The following is a 12,999-nucleotide window of genomic DNA, read 5'->3' as shown; positions in this document are numbered from 1 at the left end:
GGTGGTTCCGGGCTCCTCCCCGCCCCCCCCCCCCGGTGCGGGGCTGGGACCCCCCCCCCCCACCATGGACGTGGGGCTGGGACCCCTCCACGAGTGCGGGGCTGGGACCCCCATGGTTATGGGGCTGGGACCCCCTTGGACAGCAACACTCTGGCTGTGGAGCCGGGACCCCCCGCGCAGCACTGAGCCCCCCGGCCCCCCCCTGTGCCCCACGGGAATCCCCCCTGTGCCCCGGGCAGGGACGACCCCGGCCCCATCGACCCTCCGGTGCCCCCCGCCCTGCCCAGCCCCGACCGGACCGGACCCGACCCACGCCATCGGCCGCAGAGGCAGCAGAGCCGTTTAATGGTCTATGTGCAAAAAAGTACAAAAAGGGGGGCAGGAAGGGCCCGGGGGGGCTGGGGGATCCGGCACGGCTCGTGGCATGGAGATGGCTCGACCTCGGGATGCGGGGCCCGGCCGCCGCCTCAGAAGTCTCCCTGGAGGTCTGGAAAGAGGAGAAACGGGTGGGTTTTTGCCCCAGGCAGAGCAGCCGCCCCCCCCCCCCCCCCCCGAGCGGCCCTGGGTGCTCACCGCTGCGCCGGAGCGCCTCTCCGCGCCGGGCGCGCTCCATGCCCTCCACGAACTGCTCGAAGAGCCGCACGTAGGGCGCCAGGCTGGTCCGCTTGTAGCCTGCGGGAGACGGGGCTGAGTGGGGCCGGGGTGGCGGGACCCCCCCGCCCCCAAACCAGCCCTGCGGCCCCCGGCCCGGCCCCGCTCACCCCGCCGCTTGGGTTCGGCCTCGCTGCCATCCTCCGGCTCGCCGGCTGCATCCAGCTCCTGGCACAGGGAGCTGCGGAGGGAGAGAGGTGGCGGGAGGCTGCGGCCGCCCCCCCCCCACCGCCGCAGACCCCCCCTCAGCGTGCGCCTACCTGATGGTGGGGACGGCGAAGGGGTCGAACTCCTCCAGCCTCTGCAAATCCAGCGGCACCGAAATGCGCCCTGCGGGAAAAGGAGGGGGGCGGTTGGGGGGTGGTAGGGAGTGGGGGGCGTCCCGCGGGGCGGCCGGGACCCACCTGTTTTGGGGTGGACGCTGAAGGGGCTCTTCAGCAGGTGCCCCACGCCTCTGCTGACATTGATGTCCAGCCGGGGGAAGCAGTACTGCAGCATGATCTCCCAGTCGGCGTAGCACGGCAGGCCCTTGCCAGCGCTCGCGGGGCGCTGCGATGGAGCAGCCGCCCGTCACCGCCGCGGCACGGCTGCACGGCATGGCATAGCTGCACAGCACGGCACGGTACGGCTGCATGGCACGGCACGGTGCGGCTGCACGGCATGGCGGCACGGCACGGCGCTGCCCCACGGCACTCACCCGCGTCCGCTCCATCCTGGCCCTCAGCAGCTCCCAGCGCTGCGCCGAGTCCCTCTTCTTGGGGAATTCGCCCCGCAGCGGCTCGCGGTGCTGTGCCGGCGGTTAAGGCTGTTTCCCAGGCGCTGCCGGCCCCCCCCCCCCCGCCCGCTCCCGCAGCTCCGGGAAGGATATCCTCCGGCACGAGGGCCAGCACCTTCTCCCAGCTCTCGCGGCTGCCCAGGATGTCCTGGCCCTCCAGGGCGTAGGCGGCGAAGTAGCGCTCCACCACGCTCACCGAGCGCCTGCGGGCAGCCGGCGCTCAGCCCCGGCGCTGTGCCGCGGCCACCCGGTCACCCCCCCCCGCGGCCCCCCACCCACCTGACGAAGGGGTGCACCGGCTCCGAGAGCGTCACCTTCTTCACCGTCTCCGCGCCGCCCTGGGGGCACGGTGGCGGTGGTGAGGCCGGGCCCGGGGGGGGGGGGTCGCCCCACGCCGCCCCCCGGCCCCGCCGCCGGCCCCCCACCTTCACCAGCGACAGGTACTCCACGGCGGCCCCGCGCAGCGCCGGCGACCACTTGCGCACCGCGTCGTCGCACACCCAGCAGTGGACGCCCCGGCGGCCCGAGTACACCCAGAGCCGGTGCTTCACGCCCAGGTCCTCTGTGGGGGAAAGAGCTGGGCTCCGGCAAGTGCCGTGGCAGGCGGCCGTCCAGCGCCTTGTGCCCCTGGGTGCCCCCCCAGGATCCCCCTCATTGCACCCTGCTGCCCACTGCACCTCCAGGATCCCCCTCATTGCACCCCCCTGCCCACTGCACCCCCAAGATCCCCCTTATTGCACCCCTCCACCCATTGCACCCCCAGGATCCCCCTCATTGCACCCCTCCACCCACTGCACCCCCAAAATCCCCCTTATTGCACCCCTCCACCCATTGCACCCCCAGGATCCCCCTCATTGCACCCGCTCCGGGATGGCGCGGGGGTCCGAGGGCCTCACCCACGAGCGCCCGGTCAAGGACGCGGACGGCGATGGTCATCAGGGTCCAGCATTTGGAGCAGATCTCGGCGGAGCTGGAGGCAGAGCGGCGGCGGGTGGGGAGGGTGCTGCAGGCTGCCGGCGCCCCCCCAGCCCGCCCCGCGCGCCCGGCCGCCCCGCGGACCTGCAGCACGTGCGGACGTCGTCGTAGTCCGTCATGTCGATGTCGAACACCAGCTCCTTCTCCTGCGGCTGGAAGGCGCCCAGGTGCACCGTGTTGTGCTGGCTGGGCTGCGGGGAAGGAGCCGGCTCAGCCCTGTGCCCGGGGGGGGGACGGGGGCCGCGAGCGGTGCCCCCTCCCCGCCGCCCACTCACGCGGTGCGAGTACACGGCGCCGATGTCGATCTTGTAGGGGTTGATCTTCTGCAGCTCCCGCTCCAGCTCCTGGGGGCTGCCGAAGGACTGGAAGCGCAGGTAGACGTCGTCCCGCAGCGTGAAGGAGAACTCCCGCAGCTGGAAGTAGTTCTTGGCCGCTGCGGGGGCAACGGCCCGCGTGGGTCGGGGCAGGGGTAGCCCCCCCGCCGGCCACCCGCCCCCCGCGCCGTGCTGCTGAGACCCCCCCCGCTCATCACACCTGCCCCCGGCGCCCTCCCATCCGCTGCCCCCCCGCTGTCACCCCTCTGGGTCCCCCCTTCGTCACCTGCACCTGGGGCCCCACTTCAGCTCGTGTCCCCCTGGGGGGACCCCTCCATTGCACTCCTCCCAGCGCCCCCAGGACCCCCCCACTCATCCCCTGCACCCCCAGGATCCCCCTCATTGCACCCCCTGCCCACTGCACCCCCAGGACCCCCCCCTTTATTGTACCCCCCAGGACCCCCCGCTCATCCTGTGCACCCCCATGATCCCCTTCATTGCACCCCCCTTCATTGCACCCCTGAACCCCCCCATTCATTGCACCCCATCCCAGCACCCCAGGACCCCCCCACTCATCCCCTGCACCCCCAGGATCCCCCTCATTGCACCCCCTGCCCACTGCACCCCCAGGACCCCCCCCCTTTATTGTACCCCCCAGGACCCCCCGCTCATCCTGTGCACCCCCACGATCCCCTTCATTGCACCCCCCCGCCCATTGCACCCCTGAACCCCCCCATTCATTGCACCCCATCCCAGCACCCCAGGATCCCCCCCACTCATCCCCTGCACCCCTAGCATCCCCTTCCTTGCACCCCCCTCCCCACTGCACCCCCCAGGACCCCCCCCTTCATTGCACCCCACCCCAGGACCCCCACGCTCATCCCGTGCACCCCCACGATCCCCTTCATTGCACCCCCCCCCCGCCCATTGCACCCTTGACCCCCCCATTCATTGCACCCCATCCCAGCACCCCCCCACTCACCCCTTGCACCCCCCAGGACTCCCTTCATTGCACCCCCCCCCCCGCTCCCTGCACCCCATCCCAGCACCCCCAGACCCCCCCCCCGGCCCATCGCACGCTCCCCCCCCCCCATTGCACCCCCCACTGCGCCGCTGAGGCCGCCGCGCTCATCGCAGGCGCCGCCGGCCGCGCTCACCGCCGCCGTAGCCGAGCCAGCGGCCGTAGGCGCCGTGCGGGAAGAGGCGCCGGTAGAAGACCGGGAGCAGCTCGGGCAGCGCCGCCGGCTCGAAAGGCGCCATGGCGGGAGCGCGGGAGCGGCGGGAGCGGCGGGAGCGCGCGGCGGCGGCGGCGGCGCCACGTGTCCCCGGGGCCGCCGGGAGCTGTAGTCCGGGACCGCCCCGGCCGCGCCGCGCCGCGGGGGCGCAGGGGGCGCGGGGGGCACGCGGCTTTGGGGGGGGGGGTGCACGGCATTGCAACGGTGCACGGGGCTGGGGGGCACGGCATTGCAGGGGGGCACGTGGGATTTTGGGGTACGCAGCCCCGGAGGGCACACGGGATTGGGGGGTACACAGCATTGGGGGTGCACGGCATTACCGGGGGCACACGGCATTTTGGGGTACACAGCATTGGGGGGGCACACGGGGTTGTAGGTGTGCATCAGCCTGGGGTGCGTGGCAGGGGGGGTGCACAGCATTGCAGGACACAGCACGGGGTGCACAGGGCAGCGTGGGGTGCACCCAGCCCCCTGCGCACAGTTCGGGGTGCACAGGGCAGCGTGGGGTGCACCCAGCCCCCTGCACACAGTTCGGGGTGCACAGGGCAGCGTGGGGTGCACGCAGCCCCCTGCACACAGTTCGGGGTGCACAGGGCAGCGTGGGGTGCACCCAGCCCCCTGCACACAGTTCAGGGTGCACAGGGCAGCGTGGGGTGCACCCAGCCCCCTGCACACAGTTTGGGGTGCACAGGGCAGTGGAGGGTGCACGCAGCCCCCCTGCACACAGTTCGGGGTGCACAGGGCAGTGGAGGGTGCACGCAGCGCAGGGTGCCGGGGTGCACGCAGCCCCCGGGGCATTGGCCCGGCCCTGGTTAATGATTCCCCTCTGGCCACACCGGGCAGCGGAGCCAGGGCAGCGCTGTGGCACCGCCGTCCCCGTCCCCTCCCCGTGATGGCACGAAGCCGGGGGCCTCGGGCCAAGCTCCTGCAGCACCGTGAGGCCTCTGTGCCCCGTGCTGGGACCCTGCCGAGCCGCTCCGGGGGCGGCCGGGGGGGGGGGGGGGGAGCCGCCTCCGTCCTGCCCGCTGCCAGCCTGGCACAGCCCCCGGCCGGGCACTCGCAGGGCCGCCACCGGCTGAAGCGCTCCCGTCTGAACCGTGGGCGTCCGGCACCGCGGGGCTGCGTCCGGGCACGTCTCCCGCAGCCATTTCCCCTGGCCCCATCGCCTCCCGCAGCCCGCAGCGATGTGGCTGTTCGTGGCGGTGCTGGCGGGGCTGTACCTGCTGCGCCGCTGGCACCGGGAGCGGCAGCGGGTGCCCGACCTGGCCAACAAGTACGTGCTGATCACGGGCTGCGACTCGGGCTTCGGGAGCCTGCTGGCGCGGCAGCTGGACGCGCGGGGGCTGCGGGTGCTGGCGGCGTGCCTGACGGAGCCGGGGGCCGCGCGGCTGCGGGCGGCCGCCTCGCCCCGGCTGCAGACCCTCGTCCTGGACGTCACCTCCAGCGAGAGCATCGCTGCCGCCGCCGCCTGGGTCGAGGGATGCGTTGGCGACCGAGGTAGGGCCGCGGCTCCGTGCACTGGGTGCAGCCAGGGACCGGAGCGGGGTGTCCCCGGGGTCCCCTCCCCAGCCGGAGCGATGGGGAGGGCGAGCAGCCCCCGCTCATCCCGTGCCCCCTCACAGGGCTCTGGGGGCTGGTGAACAACGCGGGCGTCGTGCACCCCGTGGCCCCCAACGAGTGGCTGCGCAAGGAGGACTTTGTGCGGGTGCTGAACGTCAACCTGGTGGGGCTGGTGGAGGTGACGCTGAGCCTGCTGCCCCTGGTGCGGCGCGCCCGGGGCCGCGTGGTCAACGTGGCCAGCATCCTGGGCCGGCTCTCCTTCTTCGGTGGTGGCTACTGCCCCTCCAAGTACGGCGTGGAGGCCTTCTCCGACAGCCTCCGGTAAGCGCCCGTGCCACACTGGCCCATGCCGGCAGGAGGGGTCCCGCCGTGCCCAGCCCGTGACGGTGGCTCCGTTGCAGGCGCGAGCTCCGCGACTTCGGGGTGCATGTGGCCATCGTGGAGCCGGGGTATTTCCGCACCGGCATGACAGACATCGCCCGCAACCTGGAGGCCCTGGAGCAGGTCTGGGAGCGGGCGCCGGCCAGCGTGCGGGAAAGCTACGGGCAGCGCTACTTCGAGAGCCGTAAGAGCCCGGCGGCGGGGAGGGCGGGGGGCCGGGCGGCCGGGTGCCTGCGGCGCTCACCCTCCTCCTCCTCCGCTCCCAGTCTGCAAGGTCTTCGAGGAGTCGCTGCGGACGCGCTGCAGCAGCGACCTGTCGCTGGTCACCGGCTGCATGGAGCACGCGCTGACAGCGGCGCATCCCCGCATGCGCTACGCCGCCGGCTGGGACGCCCGGCTCCACTACATCCCGCTCTCCTACCTGCCCACCGCCCTGGCCGACCGGCTCCTGGCGCCGGCTCTGCCCCGGCCGGCCCAGGCGCCCTGAGCACGCGGCCGGGGCAGGCTGCAAAGAGAGCGGCTGCTGCTGCCCCGGGGTGCCCCGCGGCTCGTCCTCGGGGCTCGCGCCCCGCCGGGGTTGTGGGAGGGGGGTGAGGCCGTGCATTAATAATAAAACCAAGTTCGACCATGCTCGCTCTTTCCGTTTGTGGAGCTGGGCGTCTCTGCGGGCAGCAGAGCATGGCGGCGTTTGCCCCACGTGCCCAGCGAATGCCGCTTATCTGGGCGGTCAAGGATGAGCGGCGGGGCCGAGCGCTGCTCTCCCGGGCAATGGGTGAAAAGCCGCTCGGTGCTGGCACCCCCCCCAGGCCCTGCTTCGGCACGGCCCTTGCCAGCCTCATCCCGCAGGACCGGCCTTGGGCTGGGCCAGGCGCCTGCGCGGCAGCGGCGGCAGCCCCGGGCTGCGGGCGAGCGAGTGGCAGCGCAGCTCGGGGGAATCGGCACAGCTCGCCCAAAGTGCGCCTGGCCTCCGGCTCCGGCTCCCTGCGCCGCCCCGGCTGGCCGAGGTGGCAGCGAGCGGGCAGTCGGCCCGGCGTCGCGCCTGCCCCGGGTTCGCTGACCGGCGGCTGCTGGTGCAAGGGGAGACGAGGGCGGGGTGGGGTTTGGCACGGCAGGACCGGGCTGACCCGCCGGCAGCAAACGCCCCTGGGGCTCTTGGCCCTCCCCTGCGGGACCTTGCTGCTCCGGAGCCGGGGGCATCGGCTCAGGCAGGTCTTCCAGTCCGTCTCGGCAGCGCTGACTCCTCTCCCACGTCGGGGTCCCGCTGATCCAATTCCCGCAGGCCGTGAGCACGTGGGCTGGGCGAGGGGAGCCCAAGCGATTAGAAACCTCGTCTGCTGGTAGGTGCCCCCTGCCCGTAAGCAGCGTAACCAGGCGCTGGGCTCGGTGCCGCCGCGCCGGGGCGAGCTGCAGCCGCGCTCCTGGCCTGGGCGCCTTGAGCAGCAGTGCTGGAGTGGACCCAGGCGCGGGAGCCCCTGGCACCGGGACGGACTTGGGCGTGGGAACCCCGGCACCAGGGAAGACCTGGGTGCGGGAGACCCTGGCGCTGGGGTGCACCCCAGCGTGGGAACCCCTAGTGCCAGGGTGCACCCGGGCGTGGGAACCCCTGGTGCCGGGGTGCACCCGGGCGCGGGAACCCCGCGAGCTGCCCTGCGGCTCGGAGGAGCTCAGGGCAGCGCCAGGCTCGCCCAGCGCCCCCGTTGCCCTGCCGGCCGGCTGGGGACGATGGTGGCGCAGGTGCCGCTGCACCCTCCCTGCACCGTGCCCGGGGCGCACTGCGGGCAGACACCGCGAAGGCAGGTTTGCACCCGCCTCGGCTCTGCCTGGGTGAGACACGCTCCTGCAGCACCTGGCCTGGGGGCACATGCGGAAACCGCTGGCGAGGAGGCGCTGCTTCCTGGGAAAAATATGCCTGGGAAGGGAGCTGCTGGCGGGGGCAGCTGCTGGCACCACGCCAACCCCATTGCTTTCACCCTGCTGTCAGACTCGGGGTGGCCCCCAAAGCACCCCAAAGCGCTGCTGGGCCCACGGGGCTGGGTGACGCTGGGGAGGCCACGGAGGGGCTGGGCAGGGGGGGCGCGACGCAGCCCAGCAGCGGAGACCAGTGCGGGCGGCACCGAGGGGCAGGATACGGGGCGGGGAGCGGGGGAGGCACGTGCCCCCCCGCTGGGTGCCATGTCCCTGGGGACAGCCGGGGCACGGCGCCGGCAGCGCGGGGCAGGGGCCGGGTGTGCAACCAGCCCCATCGCCTCCCGCAGCCCGCAGCGATGTGGCTGTTCGTGGCGGTGCTGGCGGGGCTGTACCTGCTGCGCCGCTGGCACCGGGAGCGGCAGCGGGTGCCCGACCTGGCCAACAAGTACGTGCTGATCACGGGCTGCGACTCGGGCTTCGGGAGCCTGCTGGCGCGGCAGCTGGACGCGCGGGGGCTGCGGGTGCTGGCGGCGTGCCTGACGGAGCCGGGGGCCGCGCGGCTGCGGGCGGCCGCCTCGCCCCGGCTGCAGACCCTCGTCCTGGACGTCACCTCCAGCGAGAGCATCGCCGCCGCCGCTGCCTGGGTTGAGGGATGCGTCGGCGACCAAGGTAGGGCCATGGCTCCACGTCCCACGTCAGGCCCCCCTGGGGCAAGCGGCCCCCGCTCATCCCGTGCCCCCTCGCAGGGCTCTGGGGGCTGGTGAACAACGCGGGCATCGTCGTCCCCGCCGCCCCCAACGAGTGGCTGCGCAAGGAGGACTTCGTGCGGGTGCTGAACGTCAACCTGGTGGGGCTGGTGGAGGTGACGCTGAGCCTGCTGCCCCTGGTGCGGCGCGCCCGGGGCCGCGTGGTCAACGTGGCCAGCGTCCTGGGCCGGCTCTCCCTCTTCGGTGGTGGCTACTGCCCCTCCAAGTACGGCGTGGAGGCCTTCTCCGACAGCCTCCGGTAAGCGCCCGTGCCGCGCACCGTCCCGTGCCGGCCCCGCACCGCCCCCGGCCGCGCTGAGCCTGCCCCTCTCCGCAGGCGCGAGCTCCGCGACTTCGGGGTGCGGGTGTCCATCATCGAGCCCGGCTGCTTCCGCACGCCCCTCGTGGAGTCGGAGGCGGCGCGGGCGAGCATCGCGTGCGCCTGGAGCCGCTGCTCCGACGAGGTCCGGCAGGCCTACGGGCACCGCTACTTCTCCACCTGTGAGTACGGCGCGAAGGGGCCGCAGAGCCCCGGCGGCGCCTGCAGCTTGGATGCAAAGAGGGCGAAGGGGGCCACGTCCCCTCGTTTCATTCAGGCCAGACTCCGCCGGTCGAGGTGGCGCCCGGCCGGGCCGCTCACCTTGCACGTTCCCCCCACAGACAACAACAATTTTCTGCGCCTGCTTTCCACGGCCAACTCCAACCTCTCGCTGGTCACCTCCGCCATGGAGCACGCGCTGACGGCTGAGCACCCGCGCACTCGCTACACCTGTGGCCTGGACGCCAAGCTTTACTACATCCCGCTGTCCTACATGCCCAGCTCCTGGACCGATCGCTTGCTCCACTCCAGCGACCTCAAGCCGTCCGGCAGCGCCTAGGGAGTCGCGCGGAGCGGGGACGACACGAGCCTGGTGGGGACGGGCTGCTGCTGCCGGCCCCATGCCGGAGCATGCTGCGCAGGCGGCTCCGGCGCTGGCAGCCGCCTCATTAAAAGCAACGCTGCTTCCAAGCAGGTGTCGGGTGGCCTCTGTCGCTCCCTCGCCTCCAAGATGCTCTTTGCTTTGCAGAGGAGCAAAACTCACATGCACAGCTAGCTGGGAAGCGGCGGGGCACAGGGGCAACCCGTGAACCGGGGGGGGGACAAATAAAGTGTCGCAGGGCAGAGAAAACCGAGCGGTCACGCTGGGAGGGCTGTCGGCCTCGGCCTGGGAGCACCAGAGCTCCTTCTCTGCACTGAAGGAGAGCAGGGGACAGGGAGAATTGCCCGTCGCCCCCGAGCAATGCTCGTGCTGGTTTTGGGGTGACGCAGCTCCGGAGGGCTGCACCCCCAAACCACAGGTGCCAGCGCAAAGGGGCAGGTGGGACTGGAATCATTTTGGACTCGAGAGGCGCCTCCCGAAACGGCCTTGAGGCCAGACCGCAGCGCGCCGAGCCGTGCCAGCAAGCGGCGGAGCCACCGACTGCCTTTGCCCAAAGCGCTCGGAGGGGAGAGGGCAAGGTCCGGGGTGTTGCAAGAGGGGTTGTGTGCACTTCTTTCCCGCACACGCACCCGGCCGCGTGCCCACATTCCCGCGGCTCAGTGCAACTTTCCATTGCCTTTGGACTCTTGCCGCTGCATGGGCTCATCCCATCGGCCAAAGCGGCTAAACGTCAGTGACGCAAGCAGAAGGAAACAGCGTTAGGAAAGGCAGCGCTGCCCTGGGGGGCTGAGCCCTGCGCGACACTCCCCGGACCGGCCCCCTTCGGCAGCCACCTCCACGGGCCGGGGCTGCCGCCGGCACAGCTGTGCCGGGCTCCCACGCTCGCCGTTCCCGCACCCGCAGCGGCCCCGCTGCCCCGCGCAACTCCCCGCACCGCGGCCCCGCTGCAAGAGCTAATCATCGACCGGCGCCGGGCTGCGGAGCCCCGAGGTCGCCGGGTGTCTGGCTGCACCGGTGACCTCCCTCGCGCTCGCCCCGCCGCCTGCCGTGTGCAGCGCTCCCTTCGCCCGGCCCCGGCCCTGCCGCCCGCAGCGATGTGGCTGTTCGTGGCGGTGCTGGCGGGGCTGTACCTGCTGCGCCGCTGGCACCGGGAGCGGCAGCGGGTGCCCGACCTGGCCAACAAGTACGTGCTGATCACGGGCTGCGACTCGGGCTTCGGGAGCCTGCTGGCGCGGCAGCTGGACGCGCGGGGGCTGCGGGTGCTGGCGGCGTGCCTGACGGAGCCGGGGGCCGCGCGGCTGCGGGCGGCCGCCTCGCCCCGGCTGCAGACCCTCGTCCTGGACGTCACCTCCAGCGAGAGCATCGCCGCCGCCGCCGCCTGGGTCGAGGGATGCGTCGGTGACCGAGGTAGGGCCACAGCGGCGCCTGACGCTCGTGTCCAGGCGCTCCTGCATCCCAGACCCCTTCTTGCAGGTGCAAGGCTCTGTGGCTGCTGGGCTCGTCCCCAGCTTCGGTGCCACGTTTGTCCCTGGCCCCAGCAACACATTTGCTCCCGGCTCGGGTGGCGCGTTCACCCCTGCAGCAGCAGGTCGGGCAGGCAGCCCGCAGCTTTGCCCAATGCCGCCGGCATGCGCGCCGGCTTTGCTCCACTGGGGGGGTCCCGTGCGGCTGCAGCTGCCTTCCCCGGCGTGGCGAGCAGCTCTGCAGCAGGCATGGAGCAGCCCCGCACTGCTCGGCGCCCTGGGGCTGGGGCTGAGCGATGGTGACCCTCCTCGTCCCCCCCCCTCCCAGGGCTTTGGGGGCTGGTGAACAACGCGGGCATCGCCATCCCCACGGCCCCCAACGAGTGGCTGCGCAAGGAGGACTTTGTGCGGGTGCTGAACGTCAACCTGGTGGGGCTGGTGGAGGTGACGCTGAGCCTGCTGCCCCTGGTGCGGCGCGCCCGGGGCCGCGTGGTCAACGTGGCCAGCATCCTGGGCCGGCTCTCCTTCTTCGGCGGCGGCTACTGCCCCTCCAAGTACGGTGTGGAGGCCTTCTCCGACAGCCTCCGGTAAGTCCTGCTCGGCAGAGCCAGGTGCTGGTGTCCCACGTCCCGTGCTGGACCCACGGCAACAGCCCAGGGGTTGCGCTGCTTTGCTTTGAGCCCATCCCATGAAACGCCGGCTCGCGTGCTGCGGCAGGGCTGCATCCCGCAGCAATGCCAGCATCCGTGGGAAGGACGCCTGCGAGTGCACGGCTCCCGCTCTCTTCCAGGCTGGAGATGCGCCACTTCGGGGTGAAGGTCTGCATCATCGAACCGGGCTACTTCAGCACGGCCATCACCAACACTCAGACCCTGGAGGATAATTTCCGATGCATCTGGGAGAAGCTCTCCGAGGAAACCAGAGCGAGTTATGGAGAGGCTTACTTCAAGAGCCGTGAGTACACCACCCAAAAGCTGAAGCGATGCTGCTCCCTTCCCGCAGCCGAAGCGGGACCCTGCGTCCAGCCGCCCTGCTCAGCTGCGCCGGGCTCATGGAAGGTGAGACTCGGCCGGCCTGACCGTCTGTTTGCTTCTGCAGTTTTAAAGTCAGTCCAGGAGCTGCAGAAGACCTGCAGCTCCAACCTGTCCTTGGTCACGGACTGCATGGAGCACGCGCTGACCAGCCAGCACCCCCGCAGCCGCTACTCGGCGGGCTGGGACGCCAAGCTGCTCTACCTGCCCCTCAGCTACCTGCCGACAGCCTGGACGGACGCCGTGCTCGCCCGGCTCTGCCCCAAACCAGCCCAGGGAGTGCGGGACGCGCCATAGGCGCCTGCCAGCAGGAGCAGCCGCACTCGTGGGGACCCGGCAGCTCTGCAAAAGCACCTGAGTTTCCAGTTATTCGATGCAAATCTCGTGACAACGAGCTGTCGCCTGCTCGCAAACCCGTCCGAGTCGGTCAATCCGATTCCTGTCCCAGCAGGACCCAGTTTCCAGACTTGCCCCGGGGGCGCCGGCGGCTGCTGCAGGAGAGTCCGGGACGGACGGCGTCAGCAGCGATGAACCCTGAAGCACATTAATGGGGGGGCTGCGGTCACTTTTGCCTCAGTGACTCTTTTCTGGCCCGTTCGCTGGGTGCTGGGGTTCAACACATGAATAAAAGCGAGCTGCGTGCAGTCTCGGCAGCTTTTCTTCCCGGTGCCTGGCGGCCGGGCAGCAGCGGCCGAGGCATCAGCGGCCTCGTCGCCCCGGCTCCCCTAGGGCAGCCCAAGCAAATCTCAGTGCCTCGCGCTCCAGCACATAGCTTGGAAAACACACGGAGCCTGTTCGGCTTCTCCCGGTGGATCAAACCCTGTGCTGGCATCACCCGTGGAGCTGCGGCTTCCCCCGCGCTGCCCTGGGCCCAGCTGTGCCGCCGCTGCAGATCCAGCTGTGCCGCTGCCGCTGATCCAGCTGTGCGGCATGCTGGCTCTGGAGGCGGGGGGGGACGGGAAATGCAGAGCGTTGCCCCATGCAGCTCCTGTGAGCTGGGAGTGGGGAGGGATCATCCACCCCCCGGGGCTCCAGGCGGC

At 71.7% G+C, this 12,999-nt stretch overlaps 4 protein-coding genes across 4 annotated transcripts; 3 read left to right on the top strand and 1 right to left on the bottom strand.

The window, feature by feature from the left end:
- Window positions 1-317: 317 nt before the first annotated feature.
- Window positions 318-3,992, bottom strand: PRIM1 (DNA primase subunit 1). The gene is made up of 13 exons (XM_067314052.1): window positions 3,873-3,992; window positions 2,677-2,834; window positions 2,486-2,592; window positions 2,323-2,396; window positions 1,852-1,988; window positions 1,706-1,764; window positions 1,520-1,629; window positions 1,349-1,440; window positions 1,056-1,200; window positions 912-981; window positions 762-832; window positions 574-672; window positions 318-487 (listed from the first exon to the last, which is right to left on the bottom strand). Exons 1-13 carry the CDS (start codon window positions 3,973-3,975, stop codon window positions 468-470), a joined length of 1,245 nt encoding a protein of 414 aa, XP_067170153.1. The 5' UTR covers window positions 3,976-3,992; the 3' UTR covers window positions 318-467.
- A 961-nt stretch (window positions 3,993-4,953) lies between these two features.
- Window positions 4,954-6,511, top strand: LOC136994842 (17-beta-hydroxysteroid dehydrogenase type 6-like). The gene is made up of 4 exons (XM_067314095.1): window positions 4,954-5,447; window positions 5,573-5,831; window positions 5,912-6,075; window positions 6,158-6,511. The coding sequence occupies exons 1-4, from the start codon at window positions 5,135-5,137 to the stop codon at window positions 6,376-6,378; spliced, it is 957 nt and encodes a 318-aa protein (XP_067170196.1). The 5' UTR covers window positions 4,954-5,134; the 3' UTR covers window positions 6,379-6,511.
- A 1,519-nt stretch (window positions 6,512-8,030) lies between these two features.
- LOC106482135 (retinol dehydrogenase 16-like) lies at window positions 8,031-9,423 on the top strand. Its single transcript, XM_067313947.1, has 4 exons — window positions 8,031-8,468; window positions 8,546-8,804; window positions 8,883-9,046; window positions 9,206-9,423. Exons 1-4 carry the CDS (start codon window positions 8,156-8,158, stop codon window positions 9,421-9,423), a joined length of 954 nt encoding a protein of 317 aa, XP_067170048.1. The 5' UTR covers window positions 8,031-8,155.
- Window positions 9,424-10,269: 846 nt separating this feature from the next.
- Window positions 10,270-12,596, top strand: LOC106482136 (retinol dehydrogenase 16-like). The gene is made up of 4 exons (XM_067314096.1): window positions 10,270-10,872; window positions 11,257-11,515; window positions 11,719-11,882; window positions 12,027-12,596. The coding sequence occupies exons 1-4, from the start codon at window positions 10,560-10,562 to the stop codon at window positions 12,254-12,256; spliced, it is 966 nt and encodes a 321-aa protein (XP_067170197.1). The 5' UTR covers window positions 10,270-10,559; the 3' UTR covers window positions 12,257-12,596.
- The last annotated feature ends 403 nt before the right edge of the window (window positions 12,597-12,999 follow it).

The sequence above is a fragment of the Apteryx mantelli genome, chromosome 33, assembly GCF_036417845.1.
Source record: "Apteryx mantelli isolate bAptMan1 chromosome 33, bAptMan1.hap1, whole genome shotgun sequence".
In the NCBI taxonomy this organism is placed as follows: Eukaryota; Metazoa; Chordata; class Aves; order Apterygiformes; family Apterygidae; genus Apteryx; species Apteryx mantelli.
Note: the sequence above shows the minus strand (reverse complement) of the source record. Positions and strands in the feature narration are given on the sequence as shown.

Excerpts from the sequence above, each read along its gene's own strand:
- PRIM1 (XM_067314052.1), bottom strand. The coding sequence starts at position 3,975 with ATGGCGCCTTTCGAGCCGGCGGCGCTGCCCGAGCTGCTCCCGGTCTTC. Across the intron at positions 2,593-2,676 it reads GCGCCGTGTACTCGCACCGC|CCCAGCCAGCACAACACGGT; the intron begins GTGAGTGGGCGG and ends CCTTCCCCGCAG. Across the intron at positions 2,397-2,485 it reads GACGTCCGCACGTGCTGCAG|CTCCGCCGAGATCTGCTCCA; the intron begins GTCCGCGGGGCG and ends CTCTGCCTCCAG.
- LOC136994842 (XM_067314095.1), top strand. The coding sequence starts at position 5,135 with ATGTGGCTGTTCGTGGCGGTGCTGGCGGGGCTGTACCTGCTGCGCCGC. Across the intron at positions 5,832-5,911 it reads GCCTTCTCCGACAGCCTCCG|GCGCGAGCTCCGCGACTTCG; the intron begins GTAAGCGCCCGT and ends GCTCCGTTGCAG. Across the intron at positions 6,076-6,157 it reads GCAGCGCTACTTCGAGAGCC|TCTGCAAGGTCTTCGAGGAG; the intron begins GTAAGAGCCCGG and ends CTCCGCTCCCAG.
- LOC106482135 (XM_067313947.1), top strand. The coding sequence starts at position 8,156 with ATGTGGCTGTTCGTGGCGGTGCTGGCGGGGCTGTACCTGCTGCGCCGC. Across the intron at positions 8,469-8,545 it reads GGGATGCGTCGGCGACCAAG|GGCTCTGGGGGCTGGTGAAC; the intron begins GTAGGGCCATGG and ends GCCCCCTCGCAG. Across the intron at positions 8,805-8,882 it reads GCCTTCTCCGACAGCCTCCG|GCGCGAGCTCCGCGACTTCG; the intron begins GTAAGCGCCCGT and ends CCCTCTCCGCAG.
- LOC106482136 (XM_067314096.1), top strand. The coding sequence starts at position 10,560 with ATGTGGCTGTTCGTGGCGGTGCTGGCGGGGCTGTACCTGCTGCGCCGC. Across the intron at positions 10,873-11,256 it reads GGGATGCGTCGGTGACCGAG|GGCTTTGGGGGCTGGTGAAC; the intron begins GTAGGGCCACAG and ends CCCCCCTCCCAG. Across the intron at positions 11,883-12,026 it reads AGAGGCTTACTTCAAGAGCC|TTTTAAAGTCAGTCCAGGAG; the intron begins GTGAGTACACCA and ends TTGCTTCTGCAG.